At 40.1% G+C, this 15,004-nt stretch overlaps 1 protein-coding gene across 1 annotated transcript in view; it reads left to right on the top strand.

Moving 5' to 3' along the window:
• Positions 1–15,004, top strand: part of UTP20 (UTP20 small subunit processome component) — a 141,541-nt gene that overhangs the window by 46,619 nt on the left and 79,918 nt on the right. Inside the window, exons 21-22 of the mRNA XM_073620375.1 lie at positions 5,082–5,328; positions 13,534–13,752. Coding sequence (XP_073476476.1) covers positions 5,082–5,328; positions 13,534–13,752 — 466 coding nt within the window. The remainder of the gene's footprint in view (positions 1–5,081; positions 5,329–13,533; positions 13,753–15,004) is intronic.

Here is a 15,004-nt window from a genome sequence, read left to right as displayed (position 1 = left end):
AACACCCACGCACGCAGCATACGCCTCCCTTAGTGGTATAGTATCTGATCGGATCAATATCTGATCCGATCAGATCTATACTAGCGTCCCCAGCAGTTTAGGGTTCCCAAAAACACAGTGTTAGCGGGATCAGCCCAGATACCTGCTAGCACCTGCGTTTTGCCCCTCCGCCCGGCCCAGCCCAAGTGCAGTATCGATCGATCACTGTCACTTACAAAACACTAAACACATAACTGCAGCGTTCGCAGAGTCAGGCCTGATCCCTGCGATCGCTAACAGTTTTTTTGGTAGCATTTTGGTGAACTGGCAAGCACCAGCCCCAGGCAGCGTCAGGTTAGCGCCAGTAGCGCTAACACCCACGCACGCACCGTACAGCTCCCTTAGTGGTATAGTATCTGATCGGATCAATATCTGATCCGATCAGATCTATACTAGCGTCCCCAGCAGTTTAGGGTTCCCAAAAACGCAGTGTTAGCGGGATCAGCCCAGATACCAGCTAGCACCTGCGTTTTGCCCCTCCGCCCGGCCCAGCCCAGCCCACCCAAGTGCAGTATCGATCGATCACTGACACTTACAAAACACTAAATGCATAACTGCAGCATTCGCAGAGTCAGGCCTGATCCCTGCGATCGCTAACAGTTTTTTTGGTAGCTTTTTATTGAACTGGCAAACGCCAGCGGCCTAGTACACCCCGGTCGTAGTCAAACCAGCACTGCAGTAACACTTGGTGACGTGGCGAGTCCCATAAGTGCAGTTCAAGCTGGTGAGGTGGCAAGCACAAGTAGTGTCCCGCTGCCACCAAGAAGACAAACACAGGCCCGTCGTGCCCATAATGCCCTTCCTGCTGCATTCGCCAATCCTAATTGGGAACCCACCGCTTCTGCAGCGCCCGTACTTCCCCCATTCACATCCCCAACCAAATGCAGTCGGCTGCATGAGAGGCATTTTCTTTATGTCCTCCCGAGTACCCCTACCCAACGAACCCCCAAAAAAGATGTCGTGTCTGCAGCAAGCGCGGATATAGGCGTGACACCCTCTATTATTATCCCTCCTGTCCTGACAATCCTGGTCTTTGCATTGGTGAATGTTTTGAACGCTACCATTCATTAGTTCAGTATTAGCGTAGGGTACAGCATTGCACAGACTAGGTACACTTTCACAGGGTCTCCCAAGATGCCATCGCATTTTGAGAGACCCTAACCTGAAACCGGTTACCGTTATAAAAGTTAGTTACAAAAAAAGTGTAAAAAAAAAAAAAAAAATATATAAAATAAAAAAAAATAGTTGTCGTTTTATTGTTCTCTCTCTCTCTCTTCTCTCTCTCTTGTTCTGCTCTTTTTTACTGTATTCTATTCTGCAATGTTTTATTGTTATTATGTTTTATCATGTTTGCTTTTCAGGTATGCAATTTTTTATACTTTACCGTTTACTGTGCTTTATTGTTAACCATTTTTTTGTCTTCAGGTACGCCATTCACGACTTTGAATGGTTATACCAGAATGATGCCTGCAGGTTTAGGTATCATCTTGGTATCATTCTTTTCAGCCAGCGGTCGGCTTTCATGTAAAAGCAATCCTAGTGGCTAATTTGCCTCTAGACTGCTTTTACAAGCCGTGGGAGGGAATGCCCCCCCCCCCCCCCCCCCACCGTCTTCCGTGTTTTTCTCTGGCTCTCCTGTCTCAACAGGGAACCTGAGAATGCAGCCGGTGATTCAGCCAGCTGACCATAGAGCTGATCAGAGACCAGAGTGGCTCCAAACATCTCTATGGCCTAAGAAACCGGAAGCTACGAGCATTTTATGACTTAGATTTCGCCGGATGTAAATAGCGCCATTGGGAAATTGGGGAAGCATTTTATCACACCGATCTTGGTGTCATCAGATGCTTTGAGGGCAGAGGAGAGATCTAGGGTCTAATAGACCCCAATTTTTTCAAAAAAAGAGTACCTGTCACTACCTATTGCTATCATAGGGGATATTTACATTCCCCGAGATAACAATAAAAATGATTAAAAAAAAAAAAAAAATGAAAGGAACAGTTTAAAAATAAGATAAAAAAGCAAAAAAAATAAAGAAAAAAAAAAAAAAGAAAAGAAAAAAAAAAAAGCACCCCTGTCGCCCCCCGCTCTCGCGCTAAGGCGAACGCAAGCGGCGGTCTGTCGTCAAACGTAAACAGCAATTGCACCATGCATGTGAGGTATCGCCGCGAAGGTCAGATCGAGGGCAGTAATTTTTGCAGTAGACCTCCTCTGTAAATCTAAAGTGGTAACCTGTAAAGGCATTTAAAGGCTTTTAAAAATGTATTTATTTTGTTGCCACTGCACGTTTGTGCGCAATTTTAAAGCATGTCATGTTTGGTATCCATGTACTCGGCCTAAGATCATCTTTTTTATTTCATCAAACATTTGGGCAATATAGTGTGTTTTAGTGCATTAAAATTTAAAAAAGTGTGTTTTTTCCCCAAAAAATGCGTTTGAAAAATCACTGCGCAAATACTGTGTGGAAAAAAAAAAATGAAACACCCACCATTTTAATCTGTAGGGCATTTGCTTTAAAAAAATATATAATTTTGGGGTTCAAAGTAATTTTTTTGCAAAAAAAAATAACTTTTTCATGTAAACAATGAGTGTCAGAAAGGGCTTTGTCTTCAAGTGGTTAGAAGAGTGGGTAATGTGTGACATAAGCTTCTAAATGTTGTGCATAAAATGCCAGGACAGTTCAAAACCCCCCCAAATGACCCCATTTTGGAAAGTAGACACCCAAAGCTATTTGCTGAGAGGTATAGTGAGTATTTTGCAGACCTCACTTTTTGTCACAAAGTTTTGAAAATTGAAAAAAGAAAAAAAAAAAAGTTTTTTCTTGTCTTTCTTCATTTTCAAAAACAAATGAGAGCTGCAAAATACTCACCATGCCTCTCAGCAAATAGCTTGGGGTGTCTACTTTCCAAAATGGGGTCATTTGGGGCGGTTTTGTGCCACCTGGGCATTCCATGGCCTCCGAAACTGTGATAGGCAGTGAAGAGTGAAATAAAAAATTTTCACCCTTAGAAATCCTGAAGGCGGTGCTTGGTTTTCGGGGCCCCGTACGCGGCTAGGCTCCCAAAAAGTCCCACACATGTGGTATCCTCATACTCAGGAGAAGCAGCTAAATGTATTTTGGGGTGCAATTCCACATATGCCCATGGCCTGTGTGAGCAATATATCATTTAGTGACAACTTTGTGCAAAAAAAAAAAAAAGTGTCACTTTCCCGCAACTTGTGTCAAAATATAAAATATTCCATGGACTCAATATGCCTCTCAGCAAATAGCTTGGGGTGTCTACTTTCCAAAATGGGGTCATTTGGGGGGGTTTTGTGCCACCTGGGCATTCCATGGCCTCCGAAACTGTGATAGGCAGTGAAGAGTGAAATCAAAAATTTACACCCTTAGAAATCCTGAAGGCGGTGCTTGGTTTTCGGGGCCCCGTACGCGGCTAAGCTCCCAAAAAGTCCCACACATGTGGTATCCCCATACTCAGGAGAAGCAGCTGAATGTATTTTGGGGTGCAATTCCACATATGCCCATGGCCTGTGTGAGCAATATATCATTTAGTGACAACTTTTTGTAAATATTTTTTTTTTTTTTGTCATTATTCAATCACTTGGGACAAAAAAAATAAATATTCAATGGGTTCAACATGCCTCTCAGCAATTTCCTTGGGGTGTCTACTTTCCAAAATGGGGTCATTTGGGGGGGTTTTGTACTGCCCTGCCATTTTAGCACCTCAAGAAATGACATAGGCAGTCATAAACTAAAAGCTGTGTAAATTACAGAAAATGTACCCTAGTTTGTAGACGCTATAACTTTTGCGCAAACCAATAAATATATGCTTATTGACATTTTTTTTACCAAAGACATGTGGCCGAATACATTTTGGCCTAAATGTATGACTAAAATTTAGTTTATTGGATTTTTTTTATAACAAAAAGTAGAAAATATCATTTTTTTTCAAAATTTTCGGTCTTTTTCCGTTTATAGCGCAAAAAATAAAAACTGCAGAGGTGATCAAATACCATCAAAAGAAAGCTCTATTTGTGGGAAGAAAAGGACGCAAATTTCGTTTGGGTACAGCATTGCATGACCGCGCAATTAGCAGTTAAAGCGACGCAGTGCCAAATTGGAAAAAGACCTCTGGTCCTTAGGCAGCATAATGGTCCGGGGCTCAAGTGGTTAAAAAGAGTAAGCACAGTTGATTGATAATAAATGGCTTCAGCCAAACACTAACCATGAGTGAGAGAAATGTTTTTGTGTTATCATTCATATTCTCTGAAAAATGGCCAAGAAATCATAAATTCTGCCAGGGTAAACTTATGAGCACAACTATATAAATCTATGAGAAAAGGGAGCAAGGCTGAGTGGTTTCCCATAATAACCAGTGCTTTAGAAATGATTACTACACCTGATTGCCCTGTTTTCCTTTGCTCAGTCTTTCATAAATGGGCACTATTGGTTAAAGTGTCATTAGCCAAACCATCAAAAAAAATACATTTATTATATTGCAGCCTACCAATTCTTGGATATGGTGGCTGCATTAGTATCTTTTTAGGCTACTTTCCCTTCTTTTCGCAAGTAAGCCTGTTATTTTTTAACTTTTTTTGACAGACCAAGCTGTGCTTAAAATGGTCAGGTTTTTTTTTATTTTTTTTTTTTTTATGTCCAGCCAACACCAAAAGTGTTGTCTGGAGTTCGACTTTAATTTATTAGTCAAGTCCTACTAAATCTGCTAGTGCATCTAACACTATCCTCTCTCCAAATTGACAATGCTGCTGTCCTAAGGTGGCTCTGTTGCTCCATCATATAGTGGAGCTACCCTAAAACTGGTGGTGTGTAACTGGCTGGATTACCAGGTGGAAAAAAAAAAAAAAAAAAAAGCCCTAAACATTTTTTAAAAATAATGCACCCACCACATATAGGCATTGGTAAGTGGCAATATATTACATTTTCATTTCTGGGTTTAATTCTGCTTGAGTACTAACATGGAAAGCATTTTTCAGAGCTGTGGTCATAAATGTTCTTTGGAGACATGTTCCCTTTCTTTTTATAGAGAAGGAACTTAAGGATGAGCAGCTAAATGAGGAATCAACAAACAGCCAGAACCACGGAATTGATGTTTCTAATGCTGGAGACGTCGGAATCTTATATGTTGAAATGCTGAAAAGCAAAACTGATCTAAATGACAGGACTGATTACACCAATTTTCGGTTCCTGCTTTGGAAAGCAATGTCACTGTTTCCAGACCGGGTGGAGCCGAGGTCCAGGGAACTTTCCCCTCTCCTGCTCAGGTTCATAAGGTAAGACTGTATGCTATAAAAAGAGCAGTGTATCACTACCTCACACTTCGTGACAGTAGCTGTATTCTGCATTTCAGTAAATATTCTGATTTTGATATCTCTCAAAGGGAACAGTATTAATTTACCAAAAAATATTGTGACGAAATCATATGCATTGATTTATCCATTCATGGTTGGGATGGTTAATCAGCAAGAGAACAAGTAGAAAGGGCGGAAAATTGCGGCGTGTACATTTCCGGTGTTAATTTGTCTTGTTTCCAGCACTATGGTAATTTAAGGGGGTTGTTGGTTGACGTCAGTGATAGGCAGATCCCTTGAGAAAGTACATGTGCACAAAATGCATCAGTAGGGGTATACGCGCTGACGTCATCATCGCCCTCTCCTTGTGCTGGGAACGGCCGCCATTACTGTGAGTTTGGCCAATTTGTTTGTTTTTGTGCTATAACATTTGTATATGCTTTTAGCTATATAATACAATTCTACGCTCTATTAGTACTAGTTGGGCTCCTGATAGTGAGCTTTTGTTACACAGCTTATGGCCTTTTTGGATTCCTCCATCTAATCGCTAAACAAAGCTGGGATACCACTTTGCTCCATACGAGCAGTTCAAGGCATACTTTTGTCTGGCTACTGGTGAGTGTTTAGATTGGTGGAGGTGCACAGCTGTTAAGGTTATTCTCACTATACCGGGTGGAGTGCAGTGACAATTTAATGCTGCAATTTCACTTGTTTCTGGTGAGTGGTTAGATACACTACAGTGTGCCACTGGATGATTCTCTAAGCACATGGAGGATTCTTAAGTCATGTCAAGGATTGTTGGTATTAATATTTTGACTGTGTCAAAAGAATATATTTTGCGCTAATCATATAAAGATCCAAACAGGTGCAGCTGCTCGTGTAAGTCAAAAATACAAAAAACAAAAGAATAATGGAAAATTACAAGCGCGCCACCAATGAATATATATCGTGATATAATGTATACAACAGCTTTAGCCACATGATTTACCACTATTTTTGTGAAAAAATAAATGAAAAAATAAATAAAAAATTGTGATACATTGTTGTACCTAGTGTTTATATATCACAAATAAAGAGCAACTAAGTTACTCTATATACTAGTAACCTAATGCCAACATATTTAAATGAAATCCTTTTCAGAATTGTGAAATAATTATGTGCCTTTTAGAACTAGTGTTATTGTGAAAAAAGAAATTATGTTGATCTATGTGCTCAGCAATCTAATTGCTCCCACTTCACACACCAATTAAATTAATAATTGCTCCTCTGCAAAAAAAAATTTTCTTATAAATATACACCCTCGTGATATATCATAAACAATAAAGTCCATGTGAGGATATCTTGTATTGTGGATCAACCATGAATCTTCCGCTTTGACACAGACAGATGATCTTCCCACTTTAGGTAAAGTAAAAATGCTCACTTACCGAATCTGTTGGATCTCAGATTATAAAGATGTAAAAGGCTTGTTGCATTTGCCTGCTGGCTTCTGTGATTTCCACCTGGGTAACACTCCAGAAAGCTGTCCTCTCTTCCTTCAGTGGAACAGCAAACAAACACTTGTTTAAGGTTCAGGTGTTGATTTCCACAACTGCGGGAGGGGAGATCAATTATCTTCCCTGGATCCTCCACATATCCAGACCCCTCAATGAAGACAAAATGGGGGAGACTCCATAGTGTAGATGTATAAAATTTATTCTAAAAAGTCACTTATCACTTCACAGCAATTGCACACAGCATTAAAAACACAGCATTCCAAGAAAGGCAGCAGAGGGTTGAGCCTTCTTACTGCATGGGGAAAAAATGAAGAAAACGTGATGGCATTACAGCCACTTGCTCCATCCGACGCACGTTTCCCCTCAACAGGCTTCTACTGGGAACGGAGACATAGCCTTTCTTGGAATGCTGTGTTTTTAATGCTGTGCGCAATTGCTGTGGAGTGATAAGTGACTTTTTATAATAAATTTTATACATCTACACTATGGAGTCTCCCCCGTTTTGTCTTCATTGAGGGGTCTGGATATGTGGAGGATCCAGGGAAGATAATTGATCTCCCCTCCCGCAGTTGTGGAAATCAACACCTGAACCTTAAACAAGTATTTGTTTGCTGTTCCACTGAAGGATAAGAGGACAGCTTTCTGGAGTGTTACCCAGGTGGAGATCACAGAAGCCGGCAGGCAAATGAAACAAGCCTTTAACCACTTGACCACTGGGCACTTAAACCCCCTTCCTAACCAGACCAATTTTCAGCTTTCGGTGCTCTCACACTTTGAATGACAATTACTCAGTCATACAATACTGTACCCATATGAAATTTTTGTCCTTTTTTTCACACAAATAGAGCTTTCTTTTGGTGGTATTTAATCACCATTGGGTTTTTTATTTTTTGCGCTATAAAAGAAAAAAGACTGAAAATTTGGTAAAAAAATGAATTTTTCTTTGTTTCTGTTATAAAATTTAGCAAATTAGTAATTTTTCTTTGTAAATTTTGGCCAAAATTTATACTGCTACATATCTTTGGTAAAAATAAGTACAACTTGGTGTATATTATTTGGTCTTTGTGAATGTTAGAGAGTCCAAATGCTATGGTGCCAATATCTGAAAATTGATCACACCTGAAGTGCTGATGGCCTATCTAATTTCTTGAGACCCTAACATGCCAGAAAAGTACAAATACCCCCCAAATGACCCCTATTTGGAAAGAAGACATTCCAAGGTATTTAGAAAGATGCATGGTGAGTTTTTTTGAAATTGTCATCTTTTCCCACAATTCTTTGCAAAATCAAGATTTTTTTTTTTCTTTTTTTTTTTTTCACAAAATTGTCATATTAGCAGGTTATTTCTCACACACCGCATATGCATACCACAAATTACACCCCAAAACACATTCTGCTATTACTCCCGAGTATGGCGATACCACATGTGTGAGACTTTTACACAGCGTGGCCACATACAGAGGCCCAACATGCACGGAGCACCTCCAGGCGTTCTGGAGCACCCAGGCCAATTCTTATATTTCTCTCCTACATGTAAAAATAATAATTTATTTGCTAGAAAATTACATAGAACCCCAAAACATTATATATATTTTTTTTAGCAAAGACCCTAGAGAATACAATGGCGGTTGTTGCAACTTTTTATCTCGCACGGTATTTGCGCAGCAATTTTTCAAACGCTTTTTTTTGGAAAAAAAACAGTTTTGTGCTTTAAAAAAAAATAAAACAGTAAAGTTAGCCCAATGTTTTTGCATAATGTGAAAGATGAAGTTACGCCGAGTAAATAGATACCTAACATGTCACCCTTCAAAATTGCACACTCTTGTGGAATGGTGCCAAACGTCGCTACTTAAAAATCTCCATAGGTGACGCTTTAAAATTTTTTACTGGTTACATGTTTTGAGTTACAGAGGAGGTCTAGGGCCAAAATTATTGCTCTCGCTCTAACGTTCGCAGTGATACCTCACATGTGTGGTTTGATCACCGTTTTGATATGTGGGCGGGACTTACGTATGTGTTCGCTTCTGCATGCGAGCACACGAATGTGGGCGCTTTAAACATTTTTTTTTTTTTTTTTATTGTTTATTTTACTTTATTTATTTTAGTTTGACACTTTTTCCCCCCCAAAAAAAATTTTGATAACTTTTATTTCTATTACAAGGAATGTAAACATCCTTGTAATAGGAATATGGCATGACAGGTCCTCTTTACAGTGACATATGGGGTCAATAAGACCCCACATCTCACCTCTAGGCTGGGAAGCCTGAAATTAAAAAAAAAAAAAAAACGATCTTGGCTTCGATCGTAGCGGTGAGTCGGTAGAAGCACCGGAGGGTGGCGGGAAGGGGGGGGCGTCCCCTCTCGCCTCCCGTAAGAACGATCAAGCAGTGTAACAGCCACTATGATCATTCTTATGGTGTAGGGAATCGCCGGCTGAAAAAGCTGATATCTGAATGATGCCTGTAGCTGCACCCATCATTCAGATATCCCCGCTCAAAGTCAAGGACGTCATATGACTGTGGGCGGGAACTGGTTAAAAATTGCGGGGTATTGCAGAGTATTGCGGAGTAGTGCAGGGTATATTGCTGGGTATATTGCAGAGTATTGCTGGGCATATTGCAGAGTATTGCTGGGCATATTGCAGAGTATTGCTGGGCATATTGCAGAGTATTGCTGGGCATATTGCAGAGTATTGCTGGGCATATTGCAGAGTATTGCGGGGTATATTGCAGAGTATTGCGGGGTATATTGCAGAGTATTGCGGGGTATTATGCAGAGTATTGCGGGGTATAATGCAGAGTATTGCGGGGTATTTATGCAGAGTATTGCGGGGTATTTATGCAGAGTATTGCGGGGTATTTATGCAGAGTATTGCGGGGTATTTATGCAGAGTATTGCGGGGTATATTGCAGAGTATTGCGGGGTATATTGCAGAGTATTGCGGGGTATAATGCAGAGTATTGCGGGGTATAATGCAGAGTATTGCGGGGTATAATGCAGAGTATTGCGGGGTATAATGCAGAGTATTGCGGGGTATTTATGCAGAGTATTGCGGGGTATTACGCAGAGTATTGCGGGGTATTTATGCAGAGTATTGCGGGGTATTTATGCAGAGTATTGCGGGGTATTTATGCAGAGTATTGCGGGGTATTACGCAGAGTATTGCGGGGTATTTATGCAGAGTATTGCGGGGTATTTATGCAGAGTATTGCGGGGTATAATGCAGAGTATTGCGGGGTATAATGCAGAGTATTGCGGGGTATTTATGCAGAGTATTGCGGGGTATTTATGCAGAGTATTGCGGGGTATTACGCAGAGTATTGCGGGGTATTTATGCAGAGTATTGCGGGGTATTTATGCAGAGTATTGCGGGGTATTTATGCAGAGTATTGCGGGGTATTACGCAGAGTATTGCGGGGTATTTATGCAGAGTATTGCGGGGTATTTATGCAGAGTATTGCGGGGTATTACGCAGAGTATTGCAGGGATGGCTGAGCATGGAGGGATGGATGGATGTGACTGCAATTGTCACTGAGCACCGCTGTGAGCACTACACATGCAGCCCACAGCGGTGCTGCCATCCGATCCCTCCCCCTCTCCCCTCACACTGTACAGATCGGTACAGAGAGGGGAGGGAGGAACCGGCGTCATGACATGACGCCGGTCTGTTGACATGTGATCGCTCCGTCATTTGACGGAGCGATCACATGGTAAACGGCCGCGATTAGCGGCCGTTTACCGTGATCCGTGATGCGCCGGGTCCTCTGGACCCGGCGGTCACGGAAGTTCTCGGGTGCGCGCCCCAGGGGGCGCGCGAGAGCAGTATTCTGGGAGGACGTCCCAGGGACGTCCACCCAGAACTAGCCGACCGCGCTGCAGCCGTCTTTCGACTATGGCCCGGTCGGCAAGTGGTTAAGATCTCTATAATCTGAGATCCAACAGATTCGGTAAGTGAGCATTTTTACTTTACCTAAAGTGGGAAGATCATCTGTGTGTGTCAAAGTGGAAGATTCATGGTTGATCCACAAGATATCCTCACATGGACTTTATTGTTTATGATATATCACGAGGTTGTATATTTATAAGAAAAAATTTTTTTGCAGAGGAACAATTATTAATTTAATTGGTGTGTGAAGTGGGAGCAATTAGATTGCTGAGCACATAGATCAACATAATTTCTTTTTTCACAATAACGCTAGTTCTAAAAGGCACATAATTATTTCACAATTCTGAAAAGCATTTCATTTAAATATGTTGGTATTAGGTTACTAGTATATAGAGTAACTTAGTTGCTCTTTATTTGTGATATATAAACACTAGGTACAACAATGTATCACAATTTTTAATTTATTTTTTCATTTATTTTTTCACAAAAATAGTGGTAGATCACGTAGATAAAGCTGTTGTATGCATTGTATCACGATATATATTCATTGGTGGCGCGCTTGTAATTTTCCATTATTAATATTTTGAGACTGTACCAGAATATTTTGGTTCACATTTTTTTATACTTTGTAGTATGTGTATTTATAGTGGATCGCTGCGCACCATTTATATGTTTCTTGTCAAGTAGAAAGGGCAGCAACCAATGGGGTTGCATGATCTTTTTAAATATGTGAGCAGGTGATAGCAGTTTGTCTATGGCTTCATGCACACAGGTGTATTAAAATATTCCTATCTATGCTGGTTATTTCAGAAAAATCCAGCTTTAAACATGCATGTTTTGACACGTGCTGCCTGTTTATAAGCATATGCACATTAACACATTCTGTTGGCTAGAATATTCATTTATTCTGCCAACTGTAAGCAAATTTATGCCAGCAAGCTCCTATCGAAATGCATGGGGCATTTTTCTTTAATGCCCCTGCATGCTAATCCACAATACGAAGCTAAATGCCACAGTGGCATGGGCATTGGCTGAAAAAAAGTGCATGATGCCATTAAAAGCATAATTTTTGTGCCCATGTGCATGAGCCTAGTTCTTGAGTACACAGAAGTCCTCTGATATCCCTCAAAAATCCTTGTTCAAAAAGACTGTATTAAGTTCAGTCACTAGTAGCAGCCATTCATCTTGTATCTGGACTCCAGTGTCCTATAGTCTGATTAGTTACAGCAATTTACTTCACTTTACATAAAGTTGTTGCAAAAAAAATTGTAAGATTGTATTAATTGTCAATACAACCACCTGTTTCAAACTCATTTGGACCAATTTAAGAATGCATAATGCCCTATCTGTGGGATAGGGTGCCCTATCAGGAAGCTGGCGCTTGCTCTAGTGGGCATCGCTACTACAGTTATTGCCGCTAACTGCTAGCTAATAGAAAAAACTAACTCCAGCCAAACGGCTACCCTGCTACATTATGAAAACAGTGGGTATCTCACTTGGCATGGGCGCCACTTACAGAACACTTTGCATCTTCTCAATGAATGCATAGCGTTCTCTGATTGGATGAGGTGGGTGACGACATCACAAGCTCCATTTTATCTAATGAGAGAATTCTTTGCATTCATTGAGAAAATGCACAGTGCTCTCTGTATGGTGTCTGAGCCATGCGGGATCTGGAAGCTAGCAGCAATCACTTTAGTAGCAGTGCCTACTACAGTGATTTTCAGCTTTCACAGTGATTGGCCAGATATGGCACATGCATGCTTATACTGGTCCAAGATGTAAAAATATCCATACCTAAACCTTAGCTTTAAAACTTCTCGTCATTATGGGGGTTGAGTAGAAGTGCTGTTGCCACCACACTGCTAGGAATTAGGTTGTGCTAAACCGTTGACTACGTTCTCTAGTCATTGGTTAGAATGGCTGCTAAGGAAGACTAAGTAATAGATATTATAAAGAGACCTTTCTTGGGAATCAGAATGTTACATGACAAGCAGTTAAAAGCTCCTTTTGCAGACCTCATTCAGTTGTAAAATAGAGATATGTAATCACATATAAATATCTCCATATGAATTTTTATGATTCATGGTGAAACTCTTGCATTGTAAGTCTTGACATTGCAATACAAATATGTAGTGACAAAAGTAATTGAGTGCAATGAAATTGCCTTTATATGTTTTGCTGCATATAGTAGTGGTTGCAGGAATGACCTTTACAGGGTTTTTAAGAGTTGGGTTTGGCTGCTTTGGAGAAAGGTCTGTGCTCACTGTTGGAGGATCTTTGTGGCTCTCTGTGATTTGAAGTGTAGGAACGCTAAGTGTAAATGATCTGAAGAAAAGAAGTTTAACTTTTTATTTGCACAAAAGTCTGATTTGGAAAAAACAAAGATTTTTAGCAAATAGAAATATAAACAACTTTTCTTCAGATCATTTAATTTGGCACCCCTGTACTTTGATCTCTTTGGGTTCGGAATTTAATGAGATAAATATATATATACATTACTTTTTTTGTAGGCTAGTTGATGCCTCTTTTATGTTATCTGCTGCTTTTGTTTACTTTTAGACTTTTGTTACTTGAGCTTTCAAGCTATTTATTATTCCCACCTTCTTAATTGGCTGTGGGGTAATGGATGCACTTATATCTTAATGTCATTTAGTTTTTAAAGAAATATAGCTAGTTTTCTTTGTATGTGTCAGATACAAAGAAAACTTTGTATATTGGTTGCAAAAAGATAAATTCTAGCCAGGAGTCTTGCAGTAATTTTCATATGATATGTAAACAGCGTGTTACAATGCTCCTTTTCAGCAATGAATATTACCCAGCAGACTTTCTAATAGCTCCTTCCCAGGACCTTCGCAAGAAAGGTATAGACAATGCAAAGAGCGGAGTTGAGGCAAAAAGTGGAGCAGAAGAAAATGCCACGCTAGATGAGGATACAGTTATGGAAGAGGAAGACAATGCAGAGTCTGACGAATCCAGCAATACAGGGTTGCAAACAAAAAAAACAAGAAGAGCTGCCTCAAAGTGAGTCTGAATAAGTCAAATATGTGAAGGCTTTGTAATAAAAGGAAAATGAATTAGGTTAGATTTACTGACAGCTTTAAAGGTTAAGTTCACATTTTACAAAAAAATAACAAATGCTCATGTTTTTCAAGGTAAAAAAAAATGTATATTTATTATTTTTATTTCTCAAGAGCTTCAGTACAGGCTTTCTGTTTGAAAGCTGTAGTAAGTGTCGAACTACAAGAGCGCTCACCAGTGCCCCTGCATTTCATATTCTTTACACAAGTTTCCCTCTTTTAAAATAATAGAATTGAAAGTATAATTGAAATTTGGCCTGTCATCTATTGTGTAACTTTGTTTTCATATTTTGCTTATAGACCTCTGTGCGGGAAAACTGTGTTTTTTTGCCGCGTACACACGAGCGGACTTTTCGACCAGACTGGTCCGACATACAATTCGATCGTGTGTGGGCTTCATCGGACCTACAGCGGAATTTTTCGGTCGAAAATCTGACGGACTTTAGATTTGGAACATGTTTCAAATCTTTACGTTGGAACTCCGCCAGACCCAGTCCCTTCGAAAAGTCCGCTCGTCTGGATGCTAGTCCGACGGACGAAAACCGACGCTAGGGCAGCTATTGGCTACTGGCTTATCAACTTCCTTATTTTAGCCCAGTCGTACCTCATCAGGTACGAATCCGTCGGACTTTGGTGTGATCGTGTGTAGGCAAGTCCGTTTGTTGGGAAAGTCCGTCGGACCAGTCCGGTCGAAAAGTCAGCTCGTGTGTACGCGGCATTAGAGATTTTTTCTAATTGAGTATCATAGTTTTAGAAACTATTGCCATTTTTCATATAAGCAGTTAAAGGAAGAAACACCGTATTTTATTCCCTTTTATGTTCGCAAGAATGCAAACTCAAGAACTAATTGATTAAAATTTGCTTTAAATAGGACAGATTTGTCTAGTTGAAGCTAAAATAAAATATTACTTGCATTATTATTACTGTCTATATAGACACTTTTTTATTTTTTTGCTGTAGAATCTCTATGCATAAGGTCCTGTCGGAGTAGCGTTCCATTATCCTTTACTGCCTTTTGACCATTTTCACATTCAGAATATCAGTCTTTTTATTTAGAGCAGGTACATAACACCTTTTTTGGGCCACATCCTGCCTTTCTTGTGGCCCTCAGCCAGTTCAGGAAGTTAATATGGCTCCAAGTTATGGAGTCTTTATTTCCTTAAAACTAAATGCTTCCCTAATCCTCTTTGAAAGTG

The sequence above is a fragment of the Aquarana catesbeiana genome, linkage group LG03 (genome assembly GCF_042186555.1).
Source record: "Aquarana catesbeiana isolate 2022-GZ linkage group LG03, ASM4218655v1, whole genome shotgun sequence".
Lineage (NCBI taxonomy): Eukaryota > Metazoa > Chordata > Amphibia > Anura > Ranidae > Aquarana > Aquarana catesbeiana.
Note: the sequence above shows the minus strand (reverse complement) of the source record. Positions and strands in the feature narration are given on the sequence as shown.